The sequence below is a fragment of the Egretta garzetta genome, unplaced genomic scaffold, assembly GCF_000687185.1.
Source record: "Egretta garzetta isolate BGI_Z169 unplaced genomic scaffold, ASM68718v1 scaffold8, whole genome shotgun sequence".
NCBI classification, from domain to species: domain Eukaryota; kingdom Metazoa; phylum Chordata; class Aves; order Pelecaniformes; family Ardeidae; genus Egretta; species Egretta garzetta.
The window spans coordinates 3,312,390-3,327,756 of NW_009260407.1; the positions used below are offsets into that span (position 1 = coordinate 3,312,390).

Genomic DNA, 15,367 nt, shown 5'->3' on the forward strand with positions numbered 1-15,367 from the left:
GTAGCAATAAACCCCCACTGAAATCAAGCCACAGATGCTCTGTGGTCCAGGGCCAGCCTGTAGGATCCGATGACCTGACTGGGGCCTGCACACCCCCAACTGCAACGGCGAGCATAGCTACAAGAGCCGCTCAAAGTAAAACAGCGACAAAGACTTTGGTCCTCGGCACTGCCAGCTACAGCCAAGGCTCTGCATCAGGATCAGGACTGAACGCTTCCTAAAGGTTCCCATACCGGGATGGTTTACATAGCCCTCTTCCCAAGCACTAGAGTTTTTTTCAGGTTGTGCAAATATGACAAAAAAAATGGTAACAGGAAGCCGAAACACCTCTGCCCTAGGGGCAAAACTAAGAGCAAGGGACAGCCCGCTATTCCCACTCCTGACTGCAAGCTCCCAGTCTGGCACATGGAAACGCACCCCTCGGGAAGCACCCTCACAGGCTGGCCCAGTTCTTGGTTGCTGATGACGCAGCAAATAGGCACGTCCAGGTGCATGCATGGCAAGGGAGGGCTGTACCTTCACCCCTCAGCATCCTCCATCCAGCTGGCTCCTGAAGGACACCGGACTGTCCCATCCCAGTCATCCATCTTTGAGGACATTAAAGATCAAAGTATTATCTTAAGTAGCTCACTGCCATCCTAATGTGCAATACTTCCAGACACTGAGGTCTTGTATTGTCAAGGCAATGTGCAAATACTAATTAATGCCACCATTACCCAGACAGAAAGAACAGTCCCTGTCGGGCAGACTTCCAACAGTTCTCAGCTGCCTGAATCACTGACAGTAATGGGAGCTGCTGGATCCCGAATCCTTCTGGATAAAGCATGCTCCTTCTCGGTTAGCAAATCATAACAGCTCCTTAATTCCCACCTTCCAGAAAGCGCTCTTGCTCCAAGGGAATTAAATAGCATCCCTCTGTATTGAATTCAATGTGCTCATGGTCATGATATCAGGTGCTGGCAGATCCATCTTCCCCAAGCTACGGCTTTAACATCCTGAAGCATTAAAGACAGACAAGGGAACAGCAAAATGCAAGAGAAACTACCTAATACCAACACTAAAAGCCCACACATGACTTGTATGTCTTTGCAGGCACTTTGCAATAGTGAAAGCCTGTCTGTATCACCACTTCACACCCTAATGTGTATGAGCTTACATAATTACAGGTCTTAGTCCACAAAAGTGGTTATGCATAACCTTAAAATTAGTTCCAGGCTAAACCATTTGGCTGCTCTGAGGTCAGGGTTGCCTTTTTTTCTGTTAATCATAGAATCATAGAATATCTAGTCTAAACCTACCCTGTTTTAGTTTAAAACCATTACCCCTTGTCCTGTCACAGCTGTCCCCACTAAAAAGATTTTCCCCATCTTTCCTATAGGCCCCCTTTAGGTACTGGAAGGCCACAATCAGGTCTCCCCGCAGCCTTCTCTTCTCCAGGCTGAACAAGCCCAACTCTCTCAGCCTGTCCTCATAGCAGAGGGGCTCCAGCCCTCAGATCATTTTTGTAGCCCTCCTCTGGACCCGCTCCAACAGTTCCACGTTCTTGTGCTGAGGGCTCCAGAGCTGGATGCAGTGCTCCAGGTGAGGTCTCACCAGAGCAGAGTAGAGGGGCAGAATCACCTCCCTCAACCTGCTGGCCACGTTTCTCTTGATGTGTAGTGCTATTCAGAATGAATTTTTGATGACAATTCACACGAGTTTATGGTCATTGTCATAGGCTCCTCTCCATTCAATCAGCTGTGAGAATTTAGGTAAAATTAATTCTGTTGTTCTTTGGCCTGGCATAATCACATGTCTAAACTCAAGCACCAGATGAACTCAATTCAACAAGAGGGGAAAGGACACCAAATGAATTTTTCCATGGCCAGCATCAACAGACTTCTGAGTGGAGTCAACAGATGAACTGTGCTCTTTCTTTAGTTGAAAATGGTATCATGTATAATTCTGCTCAACAGATTTTAGAGGAGATTTAATGGTGCCATCAGCTGGGAAAATACTGAGAAAGAGCTTTGAAAAGCAATATGTAAGGCAAAGAAAAAGGGAAAGAAGAAAAAGGAAGAAAGAAAAGAGAAAGAAAAGGAAAAAGAGGGAAAGGCCAAGGAAACCCTTCTACATTAATCTCATTTCACTGAAGCAGCCTGGTAAGTAACTCACATCTACAAAAATTAATCCTGATAAAGAAAAATAAAAGATTGGGAATTCCATCTTTGCTTGCACGTTGTGTGTGCTCTCTTCTCCAGGACAGGGAGCATTAGAACCTGTAGGTACAGTAGCAGGAACTAGGAAACATAATGCTTTTTGTTACTTTGATCATATTGGAATCTTATCCCATGTAATCCATTTTGCACACATCCAGACAGCAGGGTTGGCTTCAAGTCCTCTAATCTCAGGTAATACAGCAAATACTTACATCTCAGCAAAGGAAATTACTTTCCTGACAGCCAGTGGAGGCCTCGTCAATACAAACAAATCTAAGGTACAATTTGCCTCATCCTAAAATAGTCACCTACATTTGCTTCCAGAAATCAATCACTACCATTCAGTAGATCACCACCAACCACTCCGGGCAGCCTCATAACCTAGGTATACATTGCTGCATTTTAGATCTCCACAGTCAGACAAAATAAATCATGCCCCCGGTGTTCTTATGCTTCAGCCTTCTTCATTCCTTCATGTTTATTCCCATCTGCTATATTTATAACCACCCCTCGCCCCACTTAGGCTCCAGATAAAATCAATACATGGCCGTGATTTAGCGTGGCCCAGGAATAAACCACAGGATCCTTGCTGTGTTACACAGTAAGCCAGGTTTCTTCAACAGCAGAGCATATTTAAGCATCAAATGCGTCTCACTCCATTTATCTCTGTATTTCCCTTCTCAAAGTAAAACCTGTTCATGAAGTAGCTATAACATAAATAAAATGCAATAGGAAAGTCTGTTCTAGCTAAATCAAGTTTCACGAGCAGTTACTTTCTTCTTGCCACCACAAATCATCACAAGCCCAAAGTTCACGATTTTGCTAGGACAAAATTCATTGGGCATTTCTGAAGCAGAGCCAGGGCTGCATAATTTAATTTCTCATCTCTTATTAAAACTGCCAGGCTTACCATAATCAGAATGATAAATGCGGAGTCTTATGTCTTCCTTCCGACAGTAATGCCCATCAATACTTCAAATGCAAACAATTGTGACATTTGACTTTGTAAAAATTACCTGGTGCACCAATACCACTTAATTAAATCATTTAAAAACCTACTTTTGTTACATTTAATGAATGATATATTATACTGCAATGAAACATGCAGCAATACAAATACTTCACAATGCCAACAATTAAGGCTCACTTCACTTACGGCAATTGACAACACAAGTGCTCCTCACTTCATTCAGTTTGTGCATTCCAAATGAACTGGTTAGCGAAAAGGGTGCTTCTTTGCTAATGAGTTTTGTAATCAAGGCATCTATTTTAATTTCAAATTGGCTAGATTGGGGGAAATTGCTGAACTAAATGACTGGTTCTAATTAGGATTATAAAAATATTCATCATGCAGCAGAATTAGAGCAAGAAAAACTCCTGATAAATTGTCTTCCTTTTAATGAATTGAACAAACACTATATCTGTTTTAGTCATCCTTTCATTTAAAGGCACTGTTACATATTCATGATTTTTAAATGAAGTTAAGTGATTTCAATTCTTCAGTTCATTACCATATTGAAGAAGAGACTTCTGTAAATTGCCTTTAAATATTCCCAATCTCAAGGGTTTGGTGGGTGGGTTTTTTTTGTTTGGTTTGGGTTTTTTTTTTAACTTTACTAACATTTCAGTTTATCTGTTTGATGGAGGCCAGCCTGCCTGGGAGGGCTGCTGGCAGGTGGCTTGTCCAGCGAAGGACACACGATATGTTTGTAGAACCTGATGTTCTCAGAAGAGCATTCAAAAGGCAAAGAGATGAAAGGCTTATTTGTGGTTCAGTCATGGGAACAGGACTCTATCTGGGTTCAGTTTCTGACTTTGTTATAGTCCTCGGTGGTAGTTAGGCAATGAAACACTTTAATGACCTGTGCCTGAATACACTATGGATACTCCGGGGACAGTGCTTTTTCTGTCAGCTTCACGTTGAATTGGAAGCTCTCTGGGGCAGGGATTGCTTCTTAATGTGAATGTGTAGTACAAGGGAGCAGTCAGTATGGTAGGGATTTCTAAGAGCAGCTACTGTAATATGGCTTGTATTAAACACAGAACATTAAGTGTTCCTTCACAGGTGGGCAACATGCTTTATTTCGTTCCTCGGTATGATATACCTGTAGGAGTCATTGTTGTTATGGTGGCTTCCTCAATTTCCTTCCCCTTGGGGTGAAGAAAAGAATGCCAGAGGTGTACCTCCAGCTTCACTCTGCAGGGTGCTCACATGCCAAGTGACTGGTACCAGATAAATCTGAAACCTGAGTGTTGTATCCATAGGACTGGAACCAGTCATCATGCTCTTAAGATACCAATGAGCCATGATGAGAAATTAGACCCAGTGTGTTCTCTCACATCATACAATGAAATGGTGATTCCACCATGAGGATCCATGCGGGAATAGAAAGAGCTTATTTTCCTTGTTAAATGTAATATTCACATCTTGCTAAGAAAAGCTGAGTTTTACCCCAGAGGTGCAGTTTTGAACTGTTGCTGCTAAAAGAAGTTGATCACAAATCTGACAACTACAGTTACATCTGAATTCCAGGACCAGGAGTGCTGCTGAGGACCAGATGACAGCTCCGGGAGCCTTCTGATTTATATCAAAATAAGATGTGAGGCAGCCACCAACCCACCTCTCATCAGCCCCATACTTCAGTTCCCAAGGAAAGAAAACCTACAGGTCTGGGCTGGAGCCATGTCTTGCTTCAGACATGCAGCAGCACACACACGCGTGGCTGCAGCCTGCAAACTCCTGCCTTAGAATCACACTGTCCAACATTAGGACTTGCAACTCCAAGTGCAACATCCTCACCCAGACACAACCCTGAAGTCTCCACATGCCTAAGTTTCCATGAGAGGCATAAAAAAATCTGAGACCAGGGCCTGGGGCACTTGCTGGGAACGAAGAAGAATACAACTCCCCAGCCTCCGTGCCAGTGCAGCTGAGCAGAGCAGAGAAGAAGAAGAGAGCAAAGCCTGACATCCCATAGCACCAGCATCCCGAGACACAGGGACCAAGGGCCCTTCAGGGCACTGAGGGCTCTCTTAATGTCCCAGTTCAGTGACCTATGATGACAAGCAAAGAGGAGATGAGGAGTTGTCTTTTTCTCTGTGTGTATGTGCGTGTGTATAAAGGTCTGACTCAATTTCTTTATATGACTCCTCTTCACAAGGAGCCACATGGAGATGACAAGAGGCAAGGGGTATAAGTTGCACCAGAAGAGGCTTCATCTTGGTGTAAGACATTTTTTACAGTGAGAACAATCAATGACTGGAACCTACCCCCAGGGATGTAGGGGAGTCCCCATCACTGGAGGCTTTGAAGACATTACTGGACAGGGTGCTAGACAATCACATCTAATCTTCCTTTCCCACAAAAGGTTGGATCAGATGTCTTTCAAGATCCTTTCCAACCTGGGCTGTTCTATAAGTCTATGAAAATGGCTCATCACAAAGAATCCCGACAAAGATGGATGACTGCCTGGAATAAGGTGACTACATTTCAAGAACACGAACCCAGCCTTGCCCTCCCTCTCAGCAAGTCCCACTGGGTTTCTTTGACTGCACCCTACCCAATTGGACACTGTCAAAAAAAAAAAAAAAATAAAAAAAAATCCCACCCTTAGCTGCTTACTCGGGGAGAATTTTGCCTGGCAGCAGAGAGGCACTGCCTTCGTGTCTCTGGCTCTGTGTGTCTAGACAATTAAAAAAAAAAAACCCAAAACTTTCCCACGTAGTCCCAGTGTTATCTGTGATTCTTTTTGATAAATTCAGCAGTGTCTAGTCAAGATAGTCAGGGCTCTGACATGCACCACTTTCAACTTTCAGATCATAACTTGCCACATCTCCAACGCTGAAGGAATCTCCCCAGTTAGACCTGATGCTGTCTGCTGGGTGCAACTTGGTGATACAGCAGAATGCCATCTTGCACATTTTATTTATCACCTTATTCAAAGAGATATTAAGACACCCACTTTCTTTTGTTCACTTCCTGAACATTAAACCCTATGGAGGGAGAAGCCACTGATTGCCAAACTTCTTGTTTATCCAATGTTCTCAAATTCATAATGGTATAGCTGGGGAATTTAAATTGGTCTCTTACTGAATTATTCAGTCTTTCACCTATTCCCAGCGGGTTCGCAATCACAGTTTGGCCTGTACGGAGCAGGTAGAACTGCATCTCTTTGCATATTTTTTTTCTCTTAACAATGATGATTTAAGTATTTTAAATATCTCTCTCCCTATTTCCCTAATATTTTCTTTTTTTTTTAAAATAATCTTTTAAACAAATATTCATTCAAGAGAGTTGTGCATGTTGTTCTGAAAGAAGTTTCAACGTCATTCTGAGAGAAGTTCCATGGAGCTGGAAACTCCCCTCTGTTTCCACCTCCAGGCTGATCCATTCCCCAGAGGGGTACTGGGGTGTGAAAAGCTGAGCTTATTGAGGTTTAGTTGGTTCCTTGGATAAATGACACAAATGAGGAGGTGCTTGAAATATTAGTATCTGAAATGCAAGACCAATTCAAGATCTATTCAGGCACTATGAATGGCAGCAATGAAAACTATACCTCATGTATATCTTTCACAGCAGCCCATAAAGCAGTTTCCAATACTTTCCAACAGAGACTAACACACCTTTTTCAGATATTCCCCTCCCCACCACACTTTGATACAAGGGTCATTTAAAATAGCTTCCTATATATTTCCTGCAAAAAACTGTGAAAAGTGGAGGACGAAGCCCCATTTTCCGTTTGTATTGGCTCATATATCCAAGTGCCAGTACGGACGCTACCGGTGAGACCCAGCCTAACGTGCATCAAAATTGACTGTAACATTTACACAGTGTCCACCTTCTGTCAAAGGCCACAGGGGGCCACAGAACCACCATGTGCACACATCAGATTGCACTATTCTATCAATAGACACACACAAAGCTACCGGGAAGAGATCCAAGATTTTCAACTCACAAGATGCAATTAATCTCCCAGGGCCTGATAATTGCACAATGCCACATGGCTGCGCGGGGGGGAGTAGTACACCCACCCATGCTTGCTTAAAGCCCTCCAAAAATTCCTCCTGTCTATGCTTTATATGTTGTGAGAAGACATTAAGGTCTATGATCTTGCTACACATTTGTGCCCACACAAACAGATTTCTTGGCTCAGCCATAGTACATTTATTTGATAATACAGGAGAGTTAGTATGGCAGAGGAGGGTCATCATTGGCTACAAAAATTAAGAACAGGAATGATACGCTCTGTCAACCCATACCGAGGAAGTACCCTCAATAAGTCTTTGGATACTCCAAAGAGAAAACAAATAGTAGCAGCTGTGATTAGTCCTTACATGAATGGAGTAACCAGCAGCCACACAGCAAAACATCTTTCAGAAAGCCTGCTGAGCTCCATGTCTCTCACTGATTCTTCTTCCTTGCTCCTGGGAATAGCCCCAAGCGGGAAAAAGAGGAACAATACCCATGTGGGAGTGGTAATAAAAGATTTGGGGACTGAACTGATGCTAGATTCAGTTATTTCAGTTGATGGAAGAGACGATGTTGTCAGAAAGCCTTTGGCTTTCTCAGCTATAAAGTCATATTTCAAGGAGAAGTTCTGTTGAGAAGAGATGGGCTCCTCCTCTTAAAGAAAGGGAAAGTAATTTTTGGACATGATTGCTGTGAGGCTTGGGCTTTAAATTAGAATCGTGTGAGACTGGTAGCAAAAGTCCACAGGTAGGTATAAAAACAGATCTCTGCAAGGGATAAGCTAGGTGAATGGGGTTATTCAACAACAAGGCTATAGGAGAAGAAGCGAGAAGAACAACTGTAAGTCTGTCTGCAGAGCATCCTGCAACGCATGAACACCAAGGCTGAGAGTAATAGAGCACCAGCAGGAGAAGCTGGAAGCATAAACTTATGATCAAAATTACACGTAAGAGTGGCATAACAGTGCCTGGCTGAGAAAATTCACACCTAGGATATTACTGCAGGAAGGCATCACTTGCTCAGGAAAGAGAGGCCAAGCCTTGCATATCACGGGCATGTGCACTCAGTCTGAGGTCTCACAGCATTCTCCTCAGCAAGCCAAAGGGCTGTAGGAAGTTATGATCAGCTGGGTAAAAGCCTAACTGGGAAACCATATTCTGAAAACAGTTATCACTTGGCCACCATCAAAGCACAGGGAACAGGTAAAGACTGTGGTTCCAGAAGGGTGTCACAGAGTTCTACATTATTCCATTTACTCACCACTGTCTTAGAGTAGCGAATACACCTTCTAAAACACCAACTTGGAAGGCTCAATAATTCTGTTCGAGGGCAGAATTCAAAACATGTTGGGTTTTTTTAGTTGGTTGGTTGTGTTTTTAATCACCTAGATAAATAGCATAATATTGTTGTCAAATGTGGAGAAGTTAGCTAGAAAGAAGGAGGGATGCTTGGGATAAAAGAATGATTTAAAAGGAGGCTTGAATCACAGCCATGGAACTGTAGGTCAGAAGACCTCAGAGCAAAACTTTCTAACAAAAACTTCAATATTGTTTTCTATTTTCATACACAACAAAAGTTTAAAATCTTTTGATCTAGGCAGTGACCAAATCAGTTATTTGCAGGGCACCAGCTGTTGATATTTCATTTGACTGTGTGGAACAACATACTAAGCAAAATGGATTTTCAGATTCATCATTCTCATTAATTTCTAAGTTGACCACAGCTTGCTTACACCACCATATTATTATTTTTAATTGAAAGAAAATTAATAAAATAAATATTAATCTGAAAGCTTTTTTTAATCTAAGAAATGAAATTATATTTAAAAACTTGTTTACACATTCACGGTTATGTGAGGATGGATTAGATCTTCCCTTAATATTTCCTACTGCTGGGAGTCAAATTGTATGTATGTGATTTGTTTCAGAGTTATTTGCTTTTTTATATCTGCCTCTAAAGTAGTCATTACAAATAGACTTTAAAGGTCAAACACACTTTTAAAGCTTAGAGAGGTGGAGGGCTATGGTCTCCCGCTGTAGGAGTGGCCACATGACTAAACATACAGCAAGCCACTGACTTTCATCGGCCCCTTCCTTGTCATGGTATCTGTGGATGAATATCACCCACAGGTTACAGACTAATGATAAACTTTCTATTTTATTGCCCTTTCATGCATTTAATTCAGAGGTGTTTCGGAGCAGTTGTATCCCAAAAACCTGGATATGTGAAGTGAGAAAGCAAGTGCTATTTGATCCAGCACCACCTATTTTGTGCCAGGTGACTTCGTTGCTGCCTCACAGGAAAAGGGGCACAAAACCAAAGGGCAGAGGAGTACTGGCAGAACCAGGCTACAGTTGGAGAATTAGCCCCTGACAACAGCACAGCGTCTCCTTGGACAGCCTCCTTACAACTGCAGAGCACTCCTGCAGTCTCTCTAGCCACTTGTTTTAGGAGCTCTTGACATCTATCTTCTGGTCAGCAGCAAAGAGATGAAATGATCATTGCCGCTGGCATGATCCCATGATCACTGCTGGGAGAGAGGACACAACACAGCAGTGTGGGAAGGTATGAGATCCAGATCTGGCTCCAAGAGAAGAGAACCACCACAAGTCTTATGAAGATGCACGAGACCTGATGAAGCTACTTAAGGATTTAGGCTATTTAGCCTAAAAGACTTCTTGTCATTGGCCTAACTCCAATCTAGCAGAAGGTCACAGCTAACCTCTGATTCCTGCTCAGCTGGGGCAGCACTCCTGTTTCCAGACAGACAGGAATGTATTACACTGGCCTTTCAGAAGACTTCATCTGGAGACTTCACATAGCACTGCTGTCACGATCTATAGCACTGCCTTTGCGCTCTGACAGCGCTGCCCGTTATCTCGGTATGAGCTGTAGCTGCATGATCCTGAGCCAGAGTGACAATTCTTTTACAGCTCTTACTGAGCCAAGATGTGGCTGAACACAATCTATTACCCGAGCTACATTAAGCAAATGCTTCAACTGCAAAAAGCACTGCCTGGTTGGTTCCACTCAAGGATCAACTTTCAACCAGCACTTGAGGTCATCTTTCTGAAGACCGGCGAAAAGCATCACCAGTGGCCCTGAATGCAAAGGCAGGCACAAAAGCAAAGCCTGAACTTTGGATTGCTCCATTTCCATTTGACCAACAAGCTGCAGAGCACCTCATCTTTGCTCTTATACTGTGGACAGATTTGTTCGGTTCCTGGGACAAAAAGCAAGCAGCCTCAGGGTTTTTCTAACTCATGGTTCATTTTCCTTGGCTCTCTTCTGAGCAGAAGAGAAGAGCTGAGGTGGGCACGCAGATGCATTGCTTTGAAGGAGCAGAAGCAAAAGTGCTCCTGAGCCACCGTTGCTGTACTGGACCAGGGGAGCATAAATACAACCTCCCAGTCAAGAGTGTGTGCATACTTTGTATTTTGATTTCTCCTTCCACTGGCTAACTTGTCATAAAAAGACTATGAAGCACTGGAAATAGAAGTACGGTGTTTCAACCCAAGAGCAGATGCTCCGCACTCACTACAGCTGGATCTCTTTGCAAACGCATACTCGGCGTGTCATATCTGGCTCCTCACATCCACGAGCACCTCATCAGATGTCTGCTTCTTTCAGGGCTGTCTTTGTACAAACACCAGTACCATTTAAAATCTTTACCTCCATTTAAAAGTGGCATCAAACCATTCCCTGACATCAAATAAATAGATTGGTCTTTTCGCTTACTTCAAAATCCCTGTTACGCTGAACATTTGAGTGCACAAAACTATTTGACATTTGACTAACTCCTTCATACAGTAAGGACTTGATACGATGAAAGGAGTGTATTTACAATAGCTTTGTGCTTGCAAATGTCACTCAAGCATCATTAGTAGCATAGCAGCAAACCACCTGGTGTCTGCCATCGCATTCTGTTAACAAGTGGATAGAAAGGTTACATCGGGAAGTACAGCACTAGCAGATTATTTTATTACACTCTCATAAGTACTTGAGTAAAGTCTTGCACTAGCCTTTCCAAGGAAATTCTGTCAAATGCAAGAGGCACGGTATTTTGGGGGTATTGTCCTTATAGCAGGGATGTGATCCTGACCAGTTTAGGAAACTTCAAAAATAACCGCAGGAATCGAAAATCCCACGTAGAACAGACACACACACACTTGACAGATTAACGCGAAAAACTTAGAAGTGGCTATTCAGCACATTTTTACTTTCCAGAGTCTATGGGTGACAGAAATGGAAGAGAGGAAAGATAAAAGCTTGGCAAGTTTTAAGCTTTCTAAAATTTGTAACTGGATCGCCCAGTCTACGTCTCAGCCTTGAGCAGCAGTGGGGACGGCTGTTCCAGAACTGAAGCACACCCTCTATAGCCACACCGCTTTACCAGTCACATTGCACCTGCAGTGCTCAGCATCTTTCAAGACAGATGAGCAAGGGCTGGCTTGCTAAGGACAAAGTAACAGACTTCAGAGTTGTCTGACTAACAGAAGGCATGCAAAGCAACTTAAAAGTGGCTCAGGGAGTTTGTCATCTGTTGCTGCCCACCGATTTCCAGATAACTGAGTTCAGTTTGCAAGTGGAAAGGGCACCCCTTCGCATGCAACTGCCAGCCATTACAGACCAGCTCAGGCTGAGTGCTCGACTCTCAAAGACAGCTCAGCAATCACCAAGGCCTACAGATCAATAGATTTTTAGAACAGCTCCATATGTCATGTCAAATCTCAGATTCTTTTCATTTTTCATACCATCACCACTACTAAAGTTTCCATACCCATCATGATCACCGTACAACTCCACCCCCTTCAGCAAGCTTGCTCTGGAGTCACTGGGTGGATCTGGAGCACATTTAAACCTGCAAGGTGAGAGCAGCAAGGCACACCATAATTTCTTCACCATCCCTGGAAGTGCATGGTTCTAGACACCATCCCCTTCAACACCTGGCTCAAGAATTATTGAAATATGAAATCAATTGCTCACCTTTTGATCCAGACTGTAGGCCAAGACCCACTCCTCCTGCTGGGGGTGAAAGAGCAAGCTCTGGATATAGAAGTTCAGACGGTACTTCTGGTAGGTAGCCCCTTCGTCAGAGCTGATGAGGATGCTGCTCTCAATCTCTGGGTCACTGAGAAGCATGATCTAAATTGAAAAACAGAGGGAAAAATGTTAATGGAAAAGTGAAACTGAATGTTTAGAAGTGAGGTCATACAGTGCTGGTTCCTATTAGATGTATTCAGAACATTGCTCGACAGTGTAAACAGCCCACAGTATTTCCCAAATAGAGGGGTTTTTTGGTCTTTCAATTCCATTTTATCTGGCGATTCCTTTTTCTCACTTTATTTTTATCCAGATAAATTTAGAAAGCCCAGCAAAAATGAAAAATGCCATGTTGATATTGAAGCTGATTTTGGTTGGGTATAGCAACTTCAGAGAGCCACCCCAGCCTTACCTGGTCCCCTCCAGTCTACCACTTCTCTTCCCAAATGCAGAATACTCTCTCCAAAAGTATACAACAGAGTACACCTGAGATTTAAGGTGCATTATTTGGCAGCTTGCAGAGCTACAAATGAGAGCATCACCTCACTGGAAACCCAGAATGCCTACCTGGATCAGCTGCTGGCATCTGAAAATAGTCCACGTGTGCACACACAAACATCGATACATTATCTCATATATCATGCTTCCAATTTATACAGTAGGAGATATTAATTCACTCAGTGAACACATAATTTTCCCCAAGCACAGGAAAGTGTATGACCTCAATTTGTACAAGGAGGAAAACACTTCTGAGCCTCTAATTTTAATTAGAAAATTATTACCAATATTTTAAAATGGGTTGATTCCACATTATCAGATGGCATGCTCTACATAAATGTTATCAAGAAAAATGTTGTGGAAACATTAACACCATCTTATTAACATCTGGAGAAAACGACATCACATTAAAGCAAATGCCAGTACCATAAAATAAAGGCAAACAGTGGGAAATAAATTAGAGCTGTGCTAAACACAGCAGGTTATTGATACAGTAGCTGAAACAAATATAAAAACTGCCTTTCAGCAGGCAAACAGATCCAGGAACTGCCTTTTTTATTAGCTAAGCTGCAGAATGATCAGCTAGCTGAGATCCACCACAGTTCTGTTATGCTCGCGTGTCCACATTGACTTTTCTTGTCCAACTTCACAGAGCTCCAACTTCAAGACTACGATAGGCAAACACATTAATTTTGACAGCAAAAATCAGTTACAAGGAGTGGTAAGAGCCTTGGTATGTTAGATCTTGATCAAGCAAAAAATTTCAGTGCTTGTTTAATCTTAAGCACCTCATTAATTCCACGAAGTCACCAAGGGAAAGTGAACATAATGCAAATGGTTTCTGATCCTTTCCATTAAGAAATGAAAAGGGCCTTTAAAACTGGAACTGAATGTTGTCCCAGGGCGAAGCCACCTGTATGAGTCCAGCTTGAGCTCAGAGCTCCTTCAACATCCCTCACGTATGCCGCTCACCAGCCTCATAAAACAATCCCCACCCCTTCCCACTGAAGGCCACAGCACAAGTCCTGAAAAAGCATGCTTGCGTTGGGCTCTGGTGTACAGCATGGGACATAAGAAACGTCCCCACAGGCAGCTGAATCCCTGGGAATTGGGTCTTGGGAATAGGTCCCGATGGCTTCCGCCTAGAGGGAAGCTTTGGTACCTTTCTTCTTTCTAATCAGATCAAAATACATTATTCCATTTTGCTCCAAACAAGAAAGGTTTCCATGCTATTTCAAAGCATTTTTTCTGTCACTAGAGACTTCGACTACAAAGACGTTTTGTCCCCCAAGTATACCCCTGTTCATCTAAAGCATATTGCCTGTGCCAGACAGAGAACTGTAACATACTTTAGTAAAAATCACTTGCATCTGCGGAACAGAAGAAGGATGTAAGATGTCCAACATAATAAGACATTCCAGAGAGATCTTGCATTTAAAAGGAAGGGTACTTGAGGAATAAAAAGATTTTCCACCTGATGTCGCAGAAGGTCACGAAGTTATTGATGCTGTATATTAAAAGGTCACTGTGAGAGTTCTGCCCTCAGATAAGGAGCACAAGACAGCCAACAGTCGCATAGACCCGACGTGGCACACATGCAAAACTTCCACTCTGCCCGTTCACACATGATCTGCAACACTTCGGTGGATAGTTCATGCAACAGGTCAGATGAGATGGAAAAGGTGATGTTTCCACCAGATGGTTTACGAAGTCAGGAAGTTTGTTCCTCTGGAAGTATAACAGTGGTTGCAAGATCAAATAATAAACCCATCAGGCTAGGAAAATTAACAGCTGGAGGGAAAGCTGGAAGATCCTAACAACAGTCATACCTTGTTGTAAGTGCCATCACATTAGTTGCCCACCCCCCTCCACCCAGTTCCAATATCAACTCTCCATTCTTCATATGGAGAGCAGAACCCACCCAACACCTCTGTGGTCACCCGTCCTCCCAGGCAAGGCTGATCCTACACAAGGCAGGACGGAATAAACAGGAGACTCAACCAGAGTGAAAAAAACAAAAGGCCACCACCAGTCACGCAGCTAGGACTGGTCCACAGTTTTGTTATGTGGCAAGCAGGAAAAGAAGAGTGGGAGACACTGGGCTTTTTTTTTTTTTTTCTTTTAATTTTTTGTCTTTTTTCAGCTGGAAGCTATGGGGGGAGGGGACAACTTTTGGCAGGGGAAACAGCAGGACATTTGTCAAAGGCCTGAAACTGCCACTTCTCATTATGGGACCAGGGCGAAGGATCCACCCCAGTAGTGATTTAGATTAATTGCTTTTCATTAAGAGCCAATAAACAAACTCCAGTCAGACTGAGCATTTCTGCCAGCACCCTGTGTTGCCATTTATAATTGCCATGAAGAATAGCAAAGGAGCACCAGGGTTGTCAAATGTAATTTATAGGTTTTTAAGATCTAATAATTTTCTATAATATTAAATTAAATGGCAGCCTTTATTAAAAAGGAAATTAATTTCACCTTGCTACATTCAAGAATACATATATACACACATACGCACACATATCTATAAAATACTATTTTCAGTTGCTGCCTTTCCTAGTTTAAGTGGAAAGGGGAAGGGGAGTCAGGACTGATTACTGCTAAGCGTAAGTCCTTGAAAACATACTTGAGCTGAGGTGGTTTATACTACATAGCTTTT

At 42.8% G+C, this 15,367-nt stretch overlaps 1 protein-coding gene across 1 annotated transcript in view; it reads right to left on the bottom strand.

Annotated features, from left to right (window-relative positions):
* Positions 1–15,367, bottom strand: part of SORCS3 (sortilin related VPS10 domain containing receptor 3) — a 210,652-nt gene that overhangs the window by 128,258 nt on the left and 67,027 nt on the right. The window contains exon 4 of the mRNA XM_009643479.1: positions 12,154–12,312. Within this exon, the coding sequence (XP_009641774.1) occupies positions 12,154–12,312 (159 nt within the window). The remainder of the gene's footprint in view (positions 1–12,153; positions 12,313–15,367) is intronic.